The sequence below is a fragment of the Trachurus japonicus genome, chromosome 15, assembly GCF_045865225.1.
Source record: "Trachurus japonicus isolate A0001 chromosome 15, Traja_1.0".
NCBI lineage: Eukaryota > Metazoa > Chordata > Actinopteri > Carangiformes > Carangidae > Trachurus > Trachurus japonicus.
Genome location: NC_140921.1, coordinates 30,595,049 through 30,614,054, shown reverse-complemented (window position 1 = coordinate 30,614,054; position 19,006 = coordinate 30,595,049). Strand labels below are relative to the sequence as shown.

At 44.3% G+C, this 19,006-nt stretch overlaps 1 protein-coding gene and 1 long non-coding RNA gene across 2 annotated transcripts; both read right to left on the bottom strand.

Moving 5' to 3' along the window:
* Positions 1–3,507: 3,507 nt before the first annotated feature.
* LOC146973940 (calcium homeostasis modulator protein 2-like) lies at positions 3,508–5,409 on the bottom strand. The gene is given in 3 exon segments (XM_085799358.1): positions 3,508–3,873; positions 4,883–5,350; positions 5,353–5,409. Coding segments are annotated over 3 exon segments (891 nt in total).
* A 10,367-nt stretch (positions 5,410–15,776) lies between these two features.
* LOC146973939 (uncharacterized) lies at positions 15,777–17,760 on the bottom strand. The gene is made up of 3 exons (XR_015037692.1): positions 17,528–17,760; positions 16,238–16,292; positions 15,777–15,832 (listed from the first exon to the last, which is right to left on the bottom strand). It is a non-coding gene; the product is annotated as an uncharacterized LOC146973939 (long non-coding RNA).
* Positions 17,761–19,006: the final 1,246 nt, after the last annotated feature.

Here is a 19,006-nt window from a genome sequence, read left to right as displayed (position 1 = left end):
CTCAGTATTCGTTTCCAAAACTAAAATGAAAAACGGATAACGACTCGTTTTTTCAGTTTTCGATTTTATGCTCAAATGAATAATGGAAAAAAACGGATAACGAGCGTTTCTCGTTTCATGTTTCATGCAATTTTGATCTGAAGTGCAATGAGCCGGAAATGACCGTGATCCGGAAGTGACAGTCTCTGCCTTTACTGCTGGAGCCCGCAAAGTAAAGGATAATGTATAGTTCGGAACCTGAAGGGGTTTATTTCTCCATAACAACCGACCAACTATACATTATCCTGCTTATTACACGGTTTACGAGTGAAATTAATTTGAAACATATGTTGATCAAAATACATGTCAGCCCGAGTCAAAACGTAACCTGTACTGACGTAATTGACTATATTCATGGAGACCACTGACACCTGTGTGATAGAGTGGCTCACAGAGGTAGACAGGTAGTTTCTGATGCATGGGCTTTTGCTGAAGCAGGATCGAGTCCGGCTCCACGCGAATATGTGAAGATTATTTTTTCTTCACTTTATTTTTTTTCATGTGGCTGGTACGTAGTGCTCACTCACAGCAGCATATTCGCGATAAATAAATCCCGACAGGTTGTATGGAATTTTGATAATCAATCAGTGGATCGATTGATTGATACATACAATGTGTGTAGTGGTATCTGTCATAAACAAGAGATTTACTGTTTACGGGGTGCGTTTGTGTCGCGGACTCGCGGTGCCACCGGGACGAGAGGAGAGCTGACACCGGGTCAGAGCTTTTTATACAGTCTATGGATCAGAGGCTCTGATCAGCAGGTTTGGTTTCCAGCCACGACGTGGAAGCAGCCTCCACTCTGCTTGTAACAAGTTACAAGTCATTTCATCACACATCTAAAATCACAATTAGTCCGAAGCTGTTTAATGACGGTAAAAGGTAAATATCCTGCATAGTTTCTCTTTTCCTAGCTGCGCTGATCAGAGCAGCGTCCCTAGCAGCGGTCTGTTATACTTGACGACGGTCGCAGCGATGGACCAATCAGAGAGCAGCATCTGGCCGGTGTTATGGCCCAACTGGTTTCTGATTTAACTGGTTACCGTACGGAACAGCTGCAGCTGTTTTGCGCTTCCGTCACAACACAACATATTACAGTAACAGCGAGTTTCAAGCCACAGTTCACATCTACTGCAGCGAATATGCTGCTGTGAGTGAGTACTACGTACCAGCCACATGAAAAAAAAATAAAGTGAAGAAAAAATAATCTTCACATATTCGCGTGGAGCCGGACTCGATCCTGCTTCAGCAAAAGTCCATGCATCAGAAACTACCTGTCTACCTCTGTGAGCCACTCAATCACGCAGATGTCAGTGGTCTCCATGAATATAGTCAATTACGTCAGTACAGGTTACGTTTTGACTCGGGCTGACATGTATTTTGATCAACATATGTTTCAAATTAATTTCACTCGTAAACTGTGTAATAAGCAGGATAATGTATAGTTGGTCGGTTGTTATGGAGAAATAAACCCCTTCAGGTTCCGAACTATACATTATCCTTTACTTTGCGGGCTCTAGCAGTAAAGGCAGAGACTGTCACTTCCGGATCACGGTCATTTCTGGCTCATTGCACTTCAGAAACATGAAACGAGAAACGCTCGTTATCCGTTTTTTTCCATTATTCATTTGAGCATAAAATCGAAAACTGAAAAAACGAGTCGTTATCCGTTTTTCATTTTAGTTTTGGAAACGAATACTGAGAAAAAGAGTTGTTTTTTCGTTTTCTTATTTTTGGTTTTATTTTGAAAAACGAATGAACGAATGATACACGGATTTAATAGCTCAAGTAGCTTGCTTTGGTTGTACCTGCGCAACACTGCCATCTGGTGGACATTCCGTGAATTGAGGGCTTTGCCGTTCTTCACATTCAAATCGGCATGCATTTGTTTGTGCATCTTGCAGCACAGTAGGAGTGTGTCAAAATTACGCCGTAGACACGAGAGCACAACAGAGATCCACAAATATATAAAATATATTCACAAATGCAGACTGTACGACTGCACACACAAAGGCAAGCATATTTTATATTAAAATCTCGAAAATATATTTACAAATGTATGTACATTTATATTAATTATATATACATTTGTAAATCCGGTCATATTTGTATTGATTTCTACTCACATATGTATGTACATTTATATTAATTATATATACATTTGTAAATCCGGTCATATTTGTATTGATTTCTACTCACATATATGTGGATAATAAAGTCCCAAAATTTCTCCCATAGAAGTCTGACTGGTGTCTGATCAGATCAGAGCGGTGGTTTAAGCTTTGGTAACATATGATAAGCCGTTTTGATTCACACATTTTGGCAAAATTTCTTTTAAAAGTATAAACCACTGGATAGGTGCATAACCCATCACTCTCCCTGTCGCTCATCAGTAATTTCTCACGATCCTGCCATCAAGCTCAACCCCGTCCTTCATCACTGAGAATCTAAAGAAAAATGAAAGATTATTTTTGATGTAATTTTGTTCCTTTATTTATGACATCCCAGAGGAAACAGTCAGATTTTCTCCAAAAAAAATCTCATGTGGCTTTATAAAACATTCATTAGGGGATAAAAAACATTTTCCTCACAGTATGCAGGATGACATGTTATAGTATCACATTTTTCCCCACACTGAACAACAATATTACTTTAATGTCCTAACACAATTAGACAGCTTAAAGCAGAAGTAAGCGGTATTTTATACCTTTAATAAAGACTTTAATAAAAGTCTTAAATAGTTCTGTCTTCCGACAGCAATCACTTATATAGAGTGTGTGGTCTGAAACACGGGTCTGTCAGTCACTCTGCTTTGCTGTAAGCCCAGGAGAAAACTTTCCTTGTATCCTACAACCTTTATCCAATGAGGAGAGAGAACGGCATAAAGGGGCGGTCCTCTCTGTGTGTGCAGCCAAGGGATGCGCGTGAATGTGGTGACGTAGGGACGAGGGCGGGGACTGCTAACTCCATCTGCTGACAATAAGTTAGCCAAAACCACCGGATCGCTTACTTCTGCTTTAAGTGCAAAATAAACCTGATAGTAAAATCCTGCGGATACACTGGTTTCAACCCTGACTTCACCACAAGGTTGAATAAGTTACACTTGTGGTTCATTCTGTAAACAAAATATTTCTTTTTTATAAGGTATATCTTTGGGCTTTTTGCCTTTAATATAGTAGTATAGTCAAGAGAGACAGGAAATGAGGAGACAGAGAGAGGGAGAATGACATGCAGCAAAGGGCCAACCGAGTGGGGATTTGATCCGCCACCAGCTGTAGCGAGGACTATAACCTTTGCAGATGGGACGCCTGCTCTACCCACTGAGCTCAACGGCAACCACAAAAAACATTTCTTATCAAGTGCTGTCGAAATATATGAAACAGCAAAAGGGCAAAAGTATTACATTTGACAGAACAAAGTGACACTCATACGATGGAAGTCGATGTGTCACTGAGCTGGAGGATGCTGTTAACTGAGCACCTTCATCTCCTCCTCTGTGGACTTCACGTCGTTCTCCAGACTGTGTGTATTCCATTTGTACAGAGGCACTCTCTTCCACTGTGAGCTGCTGATGGGAGCAGCACTCTGGTGTTCAGCCAGCTGCCCCTTCTCCTCTTCATCCAGCACCACGAAGCTGAAGAAGTTCTTCACGTTCTCTGCAGCCAGAAGACGAGCATGGACCGCTGATGTGCGCTGGAAGATGATGTTCTCACTGGAGTGGTACTGGGACCAGTAGTCCTCCTGCCGGTTGCTTAAGAGACAGGCGCAGTGCTTTATACACTGGAACAGGAGGACCATCAGACACACGGCTGCCATCACCATCCAGGCGATCACCTGGAAAACAACAGAGAGAGGTGAAATCAACATCTAGAGTCAATCAAGATGTCAGCTAGTTAATTTCCTGTGCTGCAATCCAAGTCATTTCTCCTGCCAGTCCACAGCAGGATTTTAAAACCTGTAACAACTAATAAACTGCATCTTGTGACAATATCTAACCCTTTATAATGGGTGTGTGAAAAGAACCAAGTGGGAGGTTGGTGTCTTTCAGTTTCCAGTACTGCCTGCCGGGAGCATACCTATGTTCCCCGGGTCCTATGTTCCCCGGGTCCTTCCCCGGGTTCTATGTTCCCCTATAGGGGAATATAGGACCCTCTTTTTGAAAAAGGGTCCTATGTTCCCCGTTTTTCCCAAAAAGGGTCCTATGTTCCCTGGTCGCAATACATACTGGGGAACATAGGACCCTTTTTCTGAAAAAAGGTCCTATGTTCCCCGGTAACAGTGGGGAACATAGGACCTTTTTTCAAAAAAAGAGCCTACCGCCCTGGGGGCTGCTGGGCACCGCACCACAGCCGTGGTGTGGGCTCCCCTGTCTGTCCTGGTTGGGTTCCCGGGGTGGATGGCTCCCCAACGATGCTTTCCTCACCTGGATCCCCAGTGCCCAGCCATATCGTATCATAACCAGTGTATGTTTGCGGCTGTATGTGTGTGCATGCCTAAGTGAGTGAGTAGAGTGTAGGACTTGCACGTGTGCTTAAGTGTGTGTGTGGGGTGGGGTTGGGTCTTTTAACTGGTAAAGCATTTTGTGTTGTATTTTATATGTATGAAAGATGCTATATATTTGTATATATTTTTATTTTATTTTAGTTTGAAGTTTGGGTGTCCCTGCTCAGACTGCTGTCCCCGATGAGCAGAAGAAGACAGATGGATTGATGGAAAATTTATTTCATTCTCTGTAACAAATCAGTAAGTCATAAAAGCTTCCAAGGCACAGACCTGAGTGGTATCTACAGAGGTAAAAGCATCAGATATAGGCCTAGTCTATTGAAGACAAAACAATACAAACCTTAGAATCATGCTTCAGTTGACCCTCAATTTCACTCCAGAAGGGTGCCAGCGTCCCTGTTGCAAGTAAACATGGTAATTTCTCAACTTTGGACCGAATCTCATAGCCGATGCCTTTCAGTGAATCGGTGTCGATAGTCTCACTGAGGGCACACGCGTAGGACCGGCCGTCTAACAGAGAGATGAACACCCATGTCAACGGGGCCACAGTAGCTCGACCTATGATGTTTCCCATCAGTGCACAGGCGCTGGCTCCAGACAGCTTCTGACACTTCCTGAGCCGACACTCAGACACCAGGTCCCAGGTGCTCCTGTTTATCAGTATTCCAGAGAGGAAAAACAACCCTGCTGGAGCGAGGATGGCAGCCAAGCCGTAATCGAAGTTACTCCAAGAACATGGACACTTAAAGGCGTAGATGTTGTACAGAGTCAGGACAGCCACAGTGCCCAGAACAATTAGACCATTGGAGAGATGATCAAAGCTTTACTCCTGCAGAAGAGGGACACAAATCTCCAGCTCTTTGCCATGTTTGCTTCTTACTGGGAAGTAGATTGAAGAGCGACCATAGGTTTATGATGTCGTCTGGCTGCAGAGACTGAAAGAGAAGGGAAATAAACAATAAAAGTCTGAGAGAGTCTGCCTACCAGTCATCTGAAGTTTATCAGTTTCTGCAATAAATGTATTCAGTCCATTTGTAGAGTATAAGTACATTTAATACAGTTACACTTAAAGCAGAAGTAAGTGGTCCGGTCGTTTTCGCTAATGCTGCGTTCCAGGCAGGCTTTTGAAATCGTAAATTACAGCTTCAAGTCACAACTTACGACTTTGTAGCGTTTCAGGCAACCCACACGTGTTTTTCCGACCTGTTTTACCGGTGAAAGTCACTATAACGGCCACTCGTAACTTCCGACCGGTGAACTCGTACCAGATCGAACTGGTACCACTTCACGGTCGGAAAAATACGAGTTTCCTTGAACGCACCATAACAGTCCTCGTCGCTACGTCACCACATTCACGGCGTTCCTTGGCTGCACACACAGCCCTGCATGCCGTTCTCTCTCCTCATTGGATAAAAACTGTAGGATACGATAAATGTTTTCTCCTCGACTCAGAGCAGAGCAGAGGGACTGAGAGACCCGTGTTTCAGTCCAAACACTCTATGTAAGTGATTGCTGTCGGAAGATATAACTATTTAAGACTTATATTAACACAAATATATCACTTACTTCTGCTTTAATTCATGCTCAAGGAATCAAAAAAGAGTTATAGCTGCTGTGCAGCGATGGGTCCAGTCTGGGCTATTTTTGGCAAATTTAGGCAATTCTGAGAAACAAACAGGAGAATAGGAAGACAAGACAGTTGACATTATAATGTTCTTTTGCATCAGTTGCAGCTTGAACTCACAACCTCTGACACCTAAGTCCATTTTCTATCTCACTTAAGTGGCTATATGTTGAACCTGAAGTGAGGCTTCACAAATTGACTAAGCCAGTCACATGATAGCAGCTGCGTAAAGGCAGATTTCAAACCACAGTAAAAAATAAATAAAAAATCAGTCATCAAGACAAAAATCTAAATATACACATATTACAGCATTGACATGATGGTAAGTGATTGATTACTATAGCTCCATAAGTGAAAATTTGATGTTTAAGTACAAGGCTTTCTTCAGTATTGGGGCTCCATTTTGGTGAAAGCTGCAAAGCTAGCACATATGGTTGATCTGTTATGAATTTTCAAAGTTTTGAACTTTAGAGGCCTGCTGTAGCGCCACCATGCGGACTATCGGCTTGTGTTTGCAGCTGAGGAAATCTGGCATGGGACTGGACCTTTGTGCAAAGTTTCGTTATTTTTTGTGCATGGACGTAGGATTTCCTCATAAGAAGAAGAAGGAAGAAAAAGAGTAAAAACATTCAGTTATTAAGACAAAAATCTGGAAATACTAATTCCTTTGACTCAAAACTGGTGGACTCAAATGCACGACTCCAGGACAGACGTGGATATAACAAAAGGGGTATTTATTCCATCAAAAAAGTTCAACTAGTTGAGCTATGTGCAAAGTGAGAACCCACAGATTGTTTCACACTGAAGTATTGACACTGGACCTTTGTGCAAAGTATAGGTTTATTTTCATTAAGGCAGATTTTCTTCTTGTAGATGCTGCACAGCGATCAGTCACGCTCAGGCAACTTTAAACAATACGCTGGAGCACAGGAAGATGATTCACATTACCATTATGATGCACCAGTTGAGGAACCAAAGATCAGAGATTTCTTGGGGAGGAACATGTGACTCACCCTTTGTCCACTTCAATTCAATAGCAAGAAGAAGTTCAAGTGCTGAAGGCTGGAGATCACAGAGGGTGGGGCAATCCAGAACCTATCTTTCAATAAAGTTTGGGAATTCTGTTGAAACACAGAGGAGCAGAATGAGACAGTTGGGAAACGAGCCCTGCTGGTCATGGATTCATGTGTGTATCAGGGGGAGTGGAAATATACTAGGGACTGTTCGTTATTTATCATCAGTGCCACCGGAGGAATTCACGGGACTTTTTTTTTTTTTTTTTTTACATGACCCCCCTGTCGGAGTCAGTAAATTTTAACATGACCCTGCATGCCTTATCAAAAGATACATGACTATGGGGTGAAATTACTGCCAAAACTCCACAAACCCGCAAAGCATGTTTTACTCACGCCCAACAATTCACAAACAAACTCAGTGTGTTTTGCAAATAGGCTATATATGTGTGCTTCTGTGTCAGACGGGCTCATATCCTCCGGGTATTCGGTGTCTGTTGTGTTCAATTGTCTAGTGGTTTGGCCCTTCTTCATGCACATTTTTGCGAAGTGGTTTGCTGTTCCACAATAGCGACAGTTTTTGCCATATGCGGGGCAAAGTTCACGTCCGCGCCTGTGTATGTTGCCACAAAACCTGCATGTTGCGCCTTCGCTCGCGCCAGGCGGCTGATTCTGAAACCTGTCGTGGCGGGTCTGCCTGGGTGCAGCCCGCGGCCGACGGCTGTCTGCTGCATGCACTGTCTCCGGAGGTCTGTCGTGTGTCATTGCTTTCAAACTCATATCCGTCAGTTCTGCCGCCCGGCATATTTCTATGGCTGATGCGAGTGTGAGCTTTTTCTCTCTGAGCAGGCGACGGCGCACAGCCTCATCACACACGCCTAGCACCAGTCTGTCTCTTATCAGATCCTCTTTAAGGTCTCCGTACTCACAGGACGCAGCCCTCTCTCGTAGGCACGTTACGAATGCATCGATGGGTTCTCCTTCGTCCTGCTTGCAGTTGCCGAAGATGTATCTCTCAAATATCACGTTCCTGGCTGGCTTGAAATGCGCCTCCAAAGCGTCAAGGATAGCTGCGGGGTCTTTCGCCTGCTCCGCTGAAAGTCCCAAATTATGTTTATATATGTGTCGACATTCACTGCCCATCACCCGTCGCAGGGTTGCTGCCTGTACATCTTTTTCTTTTTCGTTTAGACCCGTCGCCAGCATGTAGTCTTCAAACTCCGACCTGAATTCGTCCCAGTTGTTTGCGAGGTCGCCGGTCAATTTCATTTCTCCAGGTGGTGGTATTGCGGACGCCATCGTGATGCTGATGTCTTCTTCGGTGTTGCTTAGCTATTTGACTTGGTTATTTACTTCTGACACCATGTTTGTGTGTAATAAAGGAGAGGAGACATGAACCGTGTCTATCACATGAACTGTATTGAGAACTCGCGCCAGAGACATAAACAACACAGCACTTCCTGCTTTCAGTCGGGCCATACCATTTCCATGCAAACGCTAGGGGGGGGAACTACCACTATAGAACAGTCCCATAACAGCCGCCACGTCTGCTCATAGCGCAGCAACAATGAAGCAGCGTCAGGCCGTGACACCGTCACTGAAACGCTCCGTGGAACCGAGACATGACACGGCGGGCCCGGTGTAAATGTTCCCAGAATCAGCTCCGATGACCGCGGCGCTGACGGTTGGAGGTGAGTCACGAGCAGGGTTCTAAATTAACACCCGCCAACCCGCCAAATGCGGGTAAAAAATCATTTTGGCGGGTGTTAATAAAGACTTACTAGCCAGTTTGGCCGGTGATGCACAAGGCAATCATCACGGCCAGAGCCGCTCTACTGTTCTCAGTCATTTGTCCCCCTGGCAGCACTTACTATATTTCCCATGAACACTGCATGCTACGTGATGACGTATCAGACGCCCATTGGCTGCGCGCAGGCCGGTGTTTCACGCTACAGCAGAGAGGAGACTCCAACACGTCGCTCGCGACTCACACCGGCCCGCTTGGGTGAAGCGTGTGTGCGTGCATGGGACCGTTCAGATGCAACGTGTAGACGCGCCACATGCCCGCTCACAACAGGTGAAGCCATAGCGGCGGCAGACGATGCGTCGCGGTTTGTTTGTTTTTTCGTGCGGTGCACAGATGAAAAAGCTCAACTTTTTGGGAGGCAGCAAGCAAACTGCATGTCATGTGAATCGATCAGCTGCACGGACCTGCCTCACCTGCAGCGCATACTACCTGGCTCTCAGTGCTTGTCGTGTTGTGTCAAATCCTGGTTCCCTGTCCAGCTGGTTCTCCCCTGTTTCCCAGAGCTATGCCCCCAGATGTAGAATGTGTTTTATAGAAGAGAAACACTGAAATATCCCTCATGTCCACCTCTCAGTCTTAGCCCAGTCCTTCATTGACAATAGTTACTGGACTATTTTCTTTTTTTTGTCTAGCTAACAGAATACAGTTGTGTGTAAAACTGAATAAATAAATAAATGATAAAATAAAATAATAAAAACAGGATTTTAGGGTAAGAGTAGCTTATAAGGTTTGACATCACACATTATCTGTACTTAATCATTTGCAAAGATGTACGAAGACATTTAGGCTACAATGTGATGAAATTAATGAGAAATACAATTCTTTTGTGAACATTTGCCAAGTGGTTTGGAGGTTTGTCCATGTTGTTTTGAGAATATGATTTCTGTTTTGAAAAATGAGCCAAACCAATGGAGAAAAACTGTAATAGAGGAGGCACAATACCTGAAAGTAATTATTTCAGTTGTCAGTATGATAGCTAGGCTAAAAACATGCTGTTTTCATGGGAAACACAGTATGAACGTAAAGAATCTCTCTTATTTTCACCGGAAAAAATTTGGCTAGTGGAAATTCTGATTGGCTGGTAACTTTAGAAAGTTACCAGCCAAATTGGCTGGTGATCTAAAAAGTTAATTTAGAACGCTGGTCACGAGTCTTGGTAGAGCACGGCCGCTGCAGCGACCCTCCGACTGTCCCATTGTGTCAATCCCCCCTCTCACTTTCTCTCCGCGCCCCCGTCTCTCTCCAGCTGCCCTTTCAAAATAAATGCATAAAAAGCCAGAGAAAAAAACAGTAGGGGAAACACTGCTTTGTTTTCTCTGTCTTTTTATGGTTTAGTAATTCTTTCATTGGTGCAGTAGCAGCGTTCAGTTACCACAAGCATAGTTGTGACCTGTTGTGATCATGGCATGGCATATATTTTTTATATAGGCTAAGTCCCTTTGACTAAACTCCTAAAAAAAAAGCGTGATTTATAGTCGAGAATATGGCACTTTTGGCATATGGCACCAGGGCCGTTGCTAGGAATTCTGGGCCCCCTGAAAGAATACTAAAGTGGGCCCCTGCCCCCTGACTTTTCCACTTTTTTTCATAGACTACGTATGTATTATCATTTCCTGGCAATACAGGACTCGTTAAATATAAAACACAATTTTATACAATATAAGTAGGGGGTCCCCGCTCCATCTCTCCATCAGTTTGGGGGTCCTTGGCCTGGAAAACGTTGAAGACCCCTGCTCTAAGAGCTGCAGCTGTAGCCTGTATCCAGTATCATCTGTACACATGCTGCTGTTGAAAATGGATGATTAATAATGAATGAATTAATGTAGACCTATAGCTAACCAGTCCTGCTTTAGATTAGATGTTCGGACAGGCCCACTAATTTACATTCTGACAGAAATTCATTTTTTCCATCGCATGATAAAGATTTCCTCCACACTAGTCTGGCCTGACGGAAGTGCGTTGCTGCGATTAGCCTCTGATTGGTCGGAATGAGCCACCCGGCGGAAGTCCCGCCTCCGTGCTGCAGCTTTCACAGTCCGCCCGGTAAAGGGAAACATCAACAAACAACAACAGGAACCGAACCATGGATCCGTGTCATGAACCGAACAGAAGAATACATATCTGTCAGTGGTTGCCAACCGCCCTTAAACCGAACAAAATAATAAATATCCGTTGACGGATGCCGACCGTCGTTACACCGCGGACCGAAATCCAGTTTACAACCGGCAATATTTTGCAAGCGCGCCGTTGCTACGGCGTTGCTACGGCGTTGCTACGGCGCCGACCACAATGATTGTGACTGGTTGAAAGAATTCCAAACGGCCGGAGCGTTTTTTTCTCTGATCGCAGAATCATAGGCGGAGCAGCCAGACTCTCCTTCTTTTCTGGAGGAGGGACTGGCAGGCGAGACTACCTCCACACTGACAGTAGGAGAATAGTGTGTCAGCCAGATGCTCAGTTTGGCAGAACAAGATAAAAAAACTAGAAAATTTCCTCTCGGGAAATTTTGAATGGGCCACGGGAGCTACTGCCGGTTGTGCCATCTCTGTCAACATGGGAATCAAACCCACGATCTTAAAGCAGAAGTAAGTGATATATTTGTGTTAATATAAGTCTTAAATAGTTATATCTTCAGACAGCAATCACTTACATAGAGTGTTTGGTCTGAAACACGGGTCTGTCAGTCCCTCTGCTCTGCTCTGAGCCGAGGAGAAAACATTTATCGTATCCTACAGTTTTTATCCAATGAGGAGAGAGAACGGCATGCAGGGCTGTGTGTGCAGCCAAGGAACGCCGTGAATGTGGCGACGTAGGGACGAGGACTGTTATGGTGCGTTCAAGGAAACTCGTATTTTTCCGACCGTGAAGTCGTACCAGTTCGATCTAGTACGAGTTCACCGGTCGGAAGTTACGAGTGGCCGTTATAGTGACTTTCACCGGTAAAACAGGTCCGAAAAACACGAGTGGGTTGCCTGAAACGCCAAAGTCGTAAGTTGTGACTTGAAGCTGTAATTTACGATTTCAAAAGCCTGCCTGGAACGCAGCATTAGCGAAAACGACCGGACCACTTATTTCTGCTTTAAGGTCAAGACAGAGCTGATCAGACAGACACATGATCATCTTTCTATAAGCACTGATATGGAGGAGCTGTAACCACATTAGTTTAACTGTGTGTGTGTGTGTGTGTGTGTGTGTGTGTGTGTGTGTGTGTGTGTGTGTGTGTGTGTGTGTGTGTGTGTTTATCTTGTGTAATAGGGCCAGGACTCAATTAAAACAATTAATCTAATTAATTAGAGGCTTTGAATCGCAATTAATTGCATTTTAATCGCATATAAATATTTGACCTGAGAACAGTGAGAAGCATTTTTTTCACATGGATTTTAGTATACCATTGAATGACTGAATAGCTTAAGCAACAAAACATTGTTTTTTTTTTCAAGGTGGTACTTAACCAAGACCAACATGCAAATTATCGATTAATTCATTAATCGATATTTGATACAGATTTAAATGGTCTTTCCTACCAATACACTATGATGATTACTGTAGTCAGTGGCGTAGCTGACTGGTTCATGCAGATGGGGCGAGACCCTGTAGTGGGCCTATTAGGAATGCGCGATACAAATGTAGTCTAATACACAGGGCTCCAGACCAAAGCTGCCACTGTAAATGCGCACATGACAGACTGTCACTATGTGCTCAACTTCTTGCCGACTCATACACAGACTATCAGCTGTCTACATGAGACTGACAATAGACCCGTGAAATCAACAATAAGTTACCACATTGCGGCGCAGCGCTTCACTCCCCATCAATCAGAACATTTTCACAGCTGCTCTGCAGTCCGTCTCCGGACACGGAGCAGAAACCCAGGTCCGACAGTGCAATGCTGTCCCCTCCTCTCAGTCTTCACAGTCAGCAAATCAGCTCATCACGCAAGAAAGTCACAACAAACAGGTTTTGCACAGATAACTCTTAAAATGTGTGCAACACCTTCTCATCACAATCCACGCCATCTACACAGTTATCAGCTGTTATTAAAATCCAACTCATCAATAACAGGATATTGAACCACCGCTCACATTACACAACAAACTGTTAACAATTAATCCACACTCAAAACAAAGCAACAATAGTGTTAACTGTACTCAACTAGCTATTATTACAACCCACATAGCAAAAGGAGTCCGCCGCGGACCCGCCGCGGATGTAGCGCGGCTTCCGGAACGGACCCGCGAAACGGACCCGTATCGGAGTCCACTTGCACTCCGTGACGGATCCGCTACGAAGGCGGATCGCGGACCCGTCCTGGATCCGCGCTGCATCCGGTCCGCATCCGCGATTTAAATCATACCTCCGCGGCGGGTCCGTTCGGGGCCCGCAAATCCGCCGCGGATCCGCAACAGACTCATAATAACCTTCTGGCCCGGATCCGTTTGGGACCCGCAACGGACTTATAAAATACCTCTGGCCCGGGTCCGTTCGGGACACGCAAATCCGCCGCGGATCCGAAGCGGACGCAAAAAAAACCTCTGGCCCGGGTCCGTTTTGGACCCGTTCATCATTTTCAAAATCTCCATAAAATAGCTTAAACTAAAACTATAACTATGCCTAGCCTAGACTTCTACACCAAGCTTAAATCTGCATTGCCTTGCATTTTTAACCCAACACTATTGTCAATATACAGAAAAGGTTCAAGTCAAGACATCAACTTACTGTACAAAATGAGGCTACAACTTCAATGAAATGTGAAGCTAAAATATCAGAAAATGAATAACTGGTGAACGACAAGAAGTTCAATACAAATATTGTTTATTCTTTTAAAGTACATGCTACTGGGGTTCTCGCGTGGATGGAGGCGGGACACGTCTCCTCGCTGCACAATCTGCCGCAAGGTGGATGGGCGTGTTTGGTCACCTCGTCATCTGTGGCTGACCTGTCACTGTATTTTTTCTTACAGCACCTGTAATCAAACAGACAGATATATAGGGAGTCAAGGTCATACCATGTTTAATTTCGAGATCGCTTATGTGACAGGGTGAGGGTAAATAAACACAGCTGATGTGAGCGCAGACCTGTCAAAATGCCCTGTCCTGCGTCAGGTGTAACTTAATATGAACGCGGCTCAAAGCGCCTCTCACGGTGACCAAGCTCAGATAAATACATTGGATCAGCTGTAGTTTATCGCGTGTCCTCCCGCATAAAGCCGCAATATACCGGAGCTCCTAAAAAAAAAAAAAAAAAACCGCTACGTGCGGCAGAGCTGAAAACAGCTGAGTTCTCCTCTACTACAGCTGAACAGCTGACATGTGGTCAAGACGTACAGAGACCTGTCACAGTGTCACCTAAACTTCAACCTCAGCACATTTGCATCACAAAACCGTTGTCCACAAAAAAGTCTGACCTCACAATCGCTTGCTGCTATTTTCTCTCCCTCCGTATCACTGCGCGCTGCCGCCTCTAGACGGCTGTGCGCATTTCCATCAGCTGTTTCATGGAGTTTATTGCTCGGATAGTTCACGTAAACATATCTGATTATGACACAAGTGATGAAGCCATCCCTTGTTTTAGCACAGAGCCAAGGGGAGACCTTTATGAACCTGATGTGATGCTGAACCTCATCAGATGGAGTTAGAACGGGCAGACACAGAGAGGAGGGACAGGGAAGCAACAAGCTGAAGTCAGACCACAGCTGCAGCTGTGACAGACAGGGTGACCGGGTGATGATCAGTAATGCAGCGCAGTCCGTGATGGAAGATCAGCCGGACAAATGTAGACACTATCAGGACGATTATTTTTTCTTGCCGTTATAAAATAGCGAGCCTACACACCAGCCACGTCCACTCTGTTAGCTGGCTCAGCTGACCGGTGGTCAGATGGTGGTTAGATCTTCACATGTTGAACAAAGTGCATCCAAACGCCAGGCTAAAGAAAGAGCGAGGATCCTCTGACAGCTGCAGGTGAGCTACACGTCAGCTGGCTGCAGAGGAGTGCTGTTCTTTTTTTTTTTCCAGCAGCACCATCCTTGGAGGTGATGCACGCTGTCTGTCTGTATATTTGTTGGTCTGATCTTCCACCATGGACTGCGCTGCAACGATCACTCTTCTCTGCTCTAACCTCTTTCCTACAGTCTATGGAACTCCATCTGATGAGGTTCAGCATCACATCAGGTTCATGAAGCTCTCCCTTTAGCTCTGTGCTAAAACAAGGGTATAGATAGATATCAAAAGACCCGAACTATCCCTTTAATGAAAAATAAACACACACTTTGATATTAAGAGCACTACCATATTATCCTACAACTTAGCTGACTGTAAAGTAATTACAATGAGTAGATGTTTTAAAGTTTATATAAAATACGAAAGATAACATCTCAACATACTAAACCTAAGTAATAGCTACTTACCACATACTCTCTCAATAGATTCTCCGGGTCCTCATTCAGGTAAACGCAGAGGGTCTTTAGGACGCATTCTCTTCCCATATCCACGTCATCATCCTACGGCAGAAAAGCAGAGGAGAAGTTGTGTTGTTTGAGTTCATGTCTGTGAAAATTCTCATTTGTCCTGGTAAAAGGCATTTTTGTCTTGAAGACAATCAGTTGTTACACCCCCAACCCAGAGAATATATTTACTTCATCCATTGGTGCAATGATGCCCCCTATTTCTTTTTCATTACTGAGTAATTGTTTAAAAATAATATACATAAATGAAAAAAAAACAATAAACTCAGAAAACAACAACTGATTTAGTAATACTCACCACTACTGCAGAGCCTTTGACACAGCACCCTGAGACATGTCAAATATTGCACAGCAACTGAACACCCTTTACACTGCCACATTCACTAGAGAAAGAAAGACAAATGGAAATTGGTTTAGTTTGTGGTGCCATATTATTTTGTGTTGTAATGAAGACTGATTATTAGACATATCTCTCCAAAATAGTTTCAACAAAAAAAATGAACATTAGAATCTTAAAGGCAATAGGACTTGCAGTAATTATCTTTACTCACAATATTAAAAAAGGAATAATATCATAAAAGAAGGCCAGACAACAAATGTAGCCTACAGGGACATCGATCTGCATCACCTGTTACAACAGAGCTGCGCAAAAGAGAAAAAGTGATCGCCCCCGAGAGCATTGTAATCATATCGGTTAACAAGCGTTGGTTATCATCAGTCAGAAAAAAAATTCAAAATGTGCATCCCGAAAACCAACAAAAGCAATTGAATAGTAGGCTAATACTCACCACTACACAGCAGCACCCAGAGACATGTCAAATATTGGCCTAGCTGGAGGATTATCTGCACAGTAAAAATAGAAAAAATGTTGAAAAAAAGTCAAGTATGTGGGTGTGTAGACAACATAAACTCAAGGCAGGACATAGAAGACACAAAATAGCTAACTTTAGTTGACTTAAGCTTAGCAAAAATGACAGCCCTCACTATTTAAAAAAAAAAGTTAAAAAAAAAAGAAAAGCTGTGTGCCCGCCCCTCCTCCCCAGCGAATTAAACATAGCCTATTTATGACCAAAACAATATCTGATTATATTTGATTCATTAAACACAAATTATTGGTCTTTCCTGCTTGATTTACAATTGTATCTTGTTTCTCAGCATATATTAATCATCATAAAGCACTGACAAGCTTAAACATTAATATTGCCAGTGTGCATGGCATGTGTGAGTGTGTTTGTACTGCTGCTGTAACTTGTGAATTTCCCCGTCGTGGGATGAATAAAGGTAGAGGGAGTGCTGTTGTACTGTATATCAGCACGGGTGTGCGGCCTCGTGCCTACGACCGACTCACACCCGTGCTGATATACAGTACAACAGCGCCGTTAGCCGCTCGGCTAGCGAAAAGTCACGGAGAATTACGACATGAGGAGCAAAGAGAGGCTTAAAAAAGTCATTCTAAACTCCGTAACGTTGGAGTTGGTTGCCCTCTTCATAAACATTACGGTGTTTTTTATTTTTTAAATAAAAGCCGAGCGGCTAACTAGCCGTTAGCGGCTAACTAGCCGCTAACGGCTAGTTAGTTTTAAAGAAAAGAAAATAATTATTTAAAAAAAAAAAAACACCGTAATGTGTATGAAGAGGGCGACTCGTAATTACTGGGAGTCGGAACACCGGGCATAGCCTACTTAAATCGAGGAAATGGGAGGTCGAGGTCGGAGAAATAGCAGCTAAGTTACATAAGTTACCGCTAGCATAGGCTAACGTTACACAGCATAACAGCTGCGATACATTAAAACAGATAACCATAACGTTACCAAATAACAATGTGTGTTTTTTTAGTCACACAACCACAACATATTCTCCCGAAATTGCTATCCCATTTTAAAACAAAATAGCTACAGACGTGCATCATCACATCTCAGCTAGAAGCTAACCTAGCCTGTTGCACAAAACTACAAAAGTTCTAACAGTGCTAATATCAAACAACGTCATTACAAGCATTAATATACATGACGATTAAAAACACAAAGGCCAATGTTTACTGTGAATGTCGCAATACATCAATAAATCAATAAACTTACTAGAGGCTTCAGCACAACCGTGTCCCAGCAAAGAAAGATGACTCCTCTAGTCTCGGCTCGGTGTGGACTACTGTGTTCGACCGTTACAGTAAAGGCGCGTCCGTGTCCACACGTCCGACACGGGTCCGTTCGGGATCCGCTGTTTGACGGTAGAATAACGGCTCTGCCTGGAGGCGGGGCTGATCCTCTAGGCGGCGGCCAAACGAATGTGACAGTCACGCGGGTTTGGTGACTTGAATGCGGATCCGCGTCGGAGTCTCCTGCTGTGTGGGAAGGTTTACAACAGATATGACAGACAACCTGGGCTGTGCATGTGTAAAGAAGAGAGGGAGGGAGGGAGAGAGAGAAAAGTAGGTAAAACTAGTTAGCTGTTAGCTGTTAGCTGCCGTAGCTCAGCCGTTGGTCTCCCGTCAGGTAAAAGCTGCCGTTTATTCCTCAAATGAAGTTTAAAAAAAAGTTGTTGAGCCTCTCCGGTACAGTTATCCATCACTGCTGTTGCCGCTAAACTGCTGGACGCTAAAACCGAGGGGGCGTCTGTTTGTTTACACTTCACGAAAGCAACGTGAACGTACGTGCCGCTCACACTCAGTAGAGTTACGCAATGAGGCAGCGTAGCGTCAGCCACACACACACCGTACAGTGGTTTCTGACCGGAGGTAAACAGAGAAAATCACCAAATGCTGACACATTTAAACCTGTGGTAAAGTTATCTGAAATAAAAAAATAATTAAACCTTAGATTAACTAAATAATTTAATTATTCCTGACAGTAGGTGAGGCACTGCCTCAAATGCCTCCCCTGACTGAACGTCCGTGAGACCCAGCTATTAATTGAATAACGCCGGCTATTATTTGAGGAAATACGCTATTCGTGTCTCAGTCGTGAAGCTGAGCTCCTATGAGTCTCTCTCTATGTGTGAGGACGTGCACAGAGCGAAATGATAGTGTCTGTCAATTAAATGAGCATAAACAGCCCAACCCGACGCGCTGGTTCGAGCCGGGTTCGTAATGACTAGGTCAGGCCAGGGCCGGGGCTGGGCTGCCATCTGGCTTATTCTGCTTTTTTTTTCTTTTTTTTTGCCGGGCTCGGCCCAATAATCAGTGTATCGGTCCGTGTCGGGTCCGCACTTCAACGACCGCGGGTAGGCCCGTTACAACTCTAGCTTGATGAGCAGGGCGAGTGCTTTGCGGTGCTGTATGAGCCTGCACAGTGCACACAAACAGAAACAGCGCGCGGAGGAAAAGAGCGAAGAAGAGGGGGGCTGCAAGGGGTACTGCGACGGGTTCAATTGACAGTAGCAAAGCAAACAGATTTGCTGTGGTTCTAGCAATCGGTCCTCAAGAACCCCCTTGTCAGTGGGCCTATGGTGAACCTGGGCCTGGGGCGCCCGCCCCACCCGCCCCCTACCTGGCTACGCTACAGACTGTAGTATTTAACTAGGCTACATAAATCACAGTAGCATAAACTGATTTGTTGAAC